Here is a 3,415-nt window from a genome sequence, read left to right on the forward strand (position 1 = left end):
GAGCATGTTCCAGTAGGTAATTAAAAGAAAACATCACCGCGTGCGAGAGCAAAACAAAGTACATAGATAGACAGCTCTTGGCTGTCTTAGCGGCACGTGGGATCCTCAATTAATATCCCTGAGTTTGGACTTTGCCTTGCTTGTCGGACTAAGCAAGTAGTAATTAGTAAAGAAATTCGCCATGGCACTCACTGACAGTGGCAGAATATCCAGGACCCTTCTTTTTAACTTTATATTTATATTAATTAAAAGGATTGATTGCATATTATTCATTGCTACCTCCGAGGAATAAATTTTTTTTTCTCTCCTTCCAGTACTGTACTACTGTGCTGGGTACCTACCTAGTATTATTAGTATGCATTGCAAGTTCGAAAGAAGGATTGCATATATGCAGTTCACGTGACACAAATGAGGTATTTATTCTATTGGTTCGTTTGTACTCCATCCATCCATTTTCATCCCATCTTCATACTCCGCACATGGTAATAATCGAGGACATTTCGTCTATCCAGGATTTTCCGGACGGCTAGAACCTAGCTGGCTACTTGGTTGCTTTTTTTCCTGCGTGCCTTGCTTGCCTGTTTTTGCCCTGCGGAGACCGGAGGGGAAGTACAAATTGAGTTTAAGGTTTGCGATTGAGCTTGTGAGTTCGATGTAAAGTTGTGGACGTGGGGTTTAAAGTCTTGAAGCTTACTCTCTTTCCTAGGTAACTAGGTTTGCACTTGCATTAGTTGATATTGGTGGGAAATGCAAGCAATGCGAGAACGATTGAAGATTATTTCGAGCGGATATCGCGAGTAAATGGGTTTTGTTCTGTTTTTGTTTTTATCCTGTCTTGTCTTGTTTTTTTTCCCTTCTTGTTGTATTTGGAGATGAAGATGGAGAAATGTGGATAATACTAGGTATCTAAGTTGCTGAAGAAAACCTGGGCATATAGGCATAGCTAAATACCCACGTAGTATTTCGCCATCTAGTTTTATTCTCGGGTCTATCCCTTAAATTAATTCTAGACAATTCGCTTGCGGGAGCATCCGTTCAATTGATCCAAATAAATTATCATGTCCCATGTATATGTACAGTACCTAGTATGTAATGCATATATAACAAGCTCAATTGACCTCTGCATGAGAATATCGGTGGCTACAACATCTCTATCATCTCAAAAGTAAACAAACAAGAATTGTCCGTCTCGGTCCGTGTGATTGTCCAGAGTGAAAATAAGTGCAGGTGAGCAGATGATCATATTACACCTAAGAATCGATTCACAACACCAAAGAGAAATCGTGGTATCGGAATATTGTACTATACACCAATGAAAATGAAAATAAAGATCAATCATATTATGACGAAGAGAGGGCGCAGCATGCATATCAAATTTCGATCGTTCCTCTTGGTTTTTGCTTCTCTCGTGGGGTTGACGGACGTTCGACGTGATATGTACAAGGAGCCAGGCGAGCTCATCCCTTGCGAAAATTCTCATGCAGTCGTCTCTGAACGCGGCAACTCTAAGATGTCTGTGTTACACGAGATTATTTCGAGTGCCCTATAACTTCGACGTTGGATTCCCAGCATTCTGGCAGGCTCATCGACCATGCATTGCACTACAGCGCTATGTTAAATGGCCTTTGCGTGCGATACCGAATTTTCTGATGGTGGGTTCTTTGACCTCGAGTATGGTAAAATGGTGAAATTTCTGGACTCGATACCTTGACTACGGACTGCCGTAGAACTAGTGATAAGGATCATCCAAATATCTAGATAAAGTTTTCGGGAGATGAGCGTCGATTCGATTAGTATGGATAGATACTATCTGCGTGTGCTCCGTTCAACCGTGGTGCGTGCGTGCATCGTAAGGTAAAGTAAGATAGGAGGATATTTTGTTCCCGTCCCGCAGAATTTCCGAATGTTCTTCCTTACCATGATATGCTTGGAGATACTTTGAAGCCAGCTGGAATATGATACATGAAGGGTTGAGTGTAACCGTAAAAATTCTAGGGTTACTGATAATCCGGGTTCGTAAGAGAAACGTTAATTATACGGGGTGGATATCAGTTTTGGGGCTGAGTCGTTGTCGATGCTGATATGTAGGTGATGAGTGGATGGCTTGCATATCTTCCCTGGAATGAGTGTACATCACCCATGAGAGGCATTGATTATACCACATGTGTGTTATCTTTCAAGGTTTGAAAGGCGCCGATTCGACAGGAATGGTGGGCCGGCCAAATGCTCACTGTCTTCATTACAGGAGCCGTTCAGATAGATACCTTGATAGAACTCCTTCATTGAAGACGAATTAGACGAGATTTTGAATTGTTAGCTGTGGTGAAGCAATAAATTGGATAAGTAAATTTATTGGATGAATCGGGTATCAAAAACCCAAATATCTTCTGTTATCTGTTCGTATAAATGCTGGATGGGGTCAAAGCAAGCTATAATGAACATTGTATGATGAATTAAACTTTTTCAGATGTGGATTCCCGTTTTCTTTCGGCACCGAATTGATACTGTCTCTCTTTTACCCTGATCTTGACGGCCTGAATTATCCATATACGGATTTCTCCAAGGCGCCATTGCAAGAGAGTTTGATGGTTCAAGCTTTGTACAGGGACGTAGACACCTAGTAGTGTAACCCTACTTTAACATCAAGATTACCGCAGCCACCATGAGAGATTGATGACTGAAGCTTCGTACATGCAAAATGAAATTGGTGCTGAGTAAGTACGTTGTCTGTCGCAGAATCTTGAAGATATCTAATCTGCATGGCATATGAGTAAACAGTAGTCTGATAGGTAGTGTAGTGTTGGCAATGTAGTAGCGGCAGCTAAAGGAAGAAATAAAGGGAAAATCCCTTTCCAAGTATTATTACTTTAGAAGATCATTAACCAGAGAAGCGATGATTGTTTTTCCTCTATTTCGCTGGCAAAGGGGCAAAAGTTATACTGGCTGATGCAGGTAGGGCAGACTTGACTCGAGTCAAATCAGATCAAATCAGATCAAATCAGATCAATGAAAAGCTGGAGAAGTTAAAAGTATAATGGTATAATGAACGAATAGTGAAGTTGGTGAATGAAATTGATGTGTTTCGCTTCGATGAAACTAATCAAACAGTTGGTATGAACCAATGAAATAAGTATAGATTGGATTTTATTAACCCTACGTGAGATATACCGAGTATCCACCTTTTCACCACTTCGCACCAAGCAAATCAAGAAAATCGAGCGAATCAAGCAAATCAAGCAAATCAAGTAGACAAGCAGACTAAGCAGACTAAGCCGACCAAGCAGAACCCAAGCAAATTCCTATAACCCAACCCACTTTGCTCCCAACGCTCTTCTCTCTTACATACCACATACTCCGTACATACATACATACCACTTACACATACCCTAGCTACTTACCTACCTACCCTACCATA

The 3,415-nt window shown here is 41.0% G+C and overlaps 1 protein-coding gene across 1 annotated transcript; it reads left to right on the top strand.

The window, feature by feature from the left end:
* Positions 1 to 1,618: 1,618 nt before the first annotated feature.
* Positions 1,619 to 2,812, top strand: SS1G_09553 (predicted protein; the record flags this gene model as incomplete). The annotated part of the gene is made up of 4 exons (XM_001589781.1): positions 1,619 to 1,684; positions 2,089 to 2,164; positions 2,648 to 2,714; positions 2,779 to 2,812. 4 exons carry the CDS (start codon positions 1,619 to 1,621, stop codon positions 2,810 to 2,812), a joined length of 243 nt encoding a protein of 80 aa, XP_001589831.1.
* Between the last annotated feature and the right edge of the window lie 603 nt (positions 2,813 to 3,415).

Source organism: Sclerotinia sclerotiorum, genomic scaffold (assembly GCF_000146945.2).
Source record: "Sclerotinia sclerotiorum 1980 UF-70 scaffold_13 genomic scaffold, whole genome shotgun sequence".
Classification (NCBI taxonomy): Eukaryota; Fungi; Ascomycota; class Leotiomycetes; order Helotiales; family Sclerotiniaceae; genus Sclerotinia; species Sclerotinia sclerotiorum.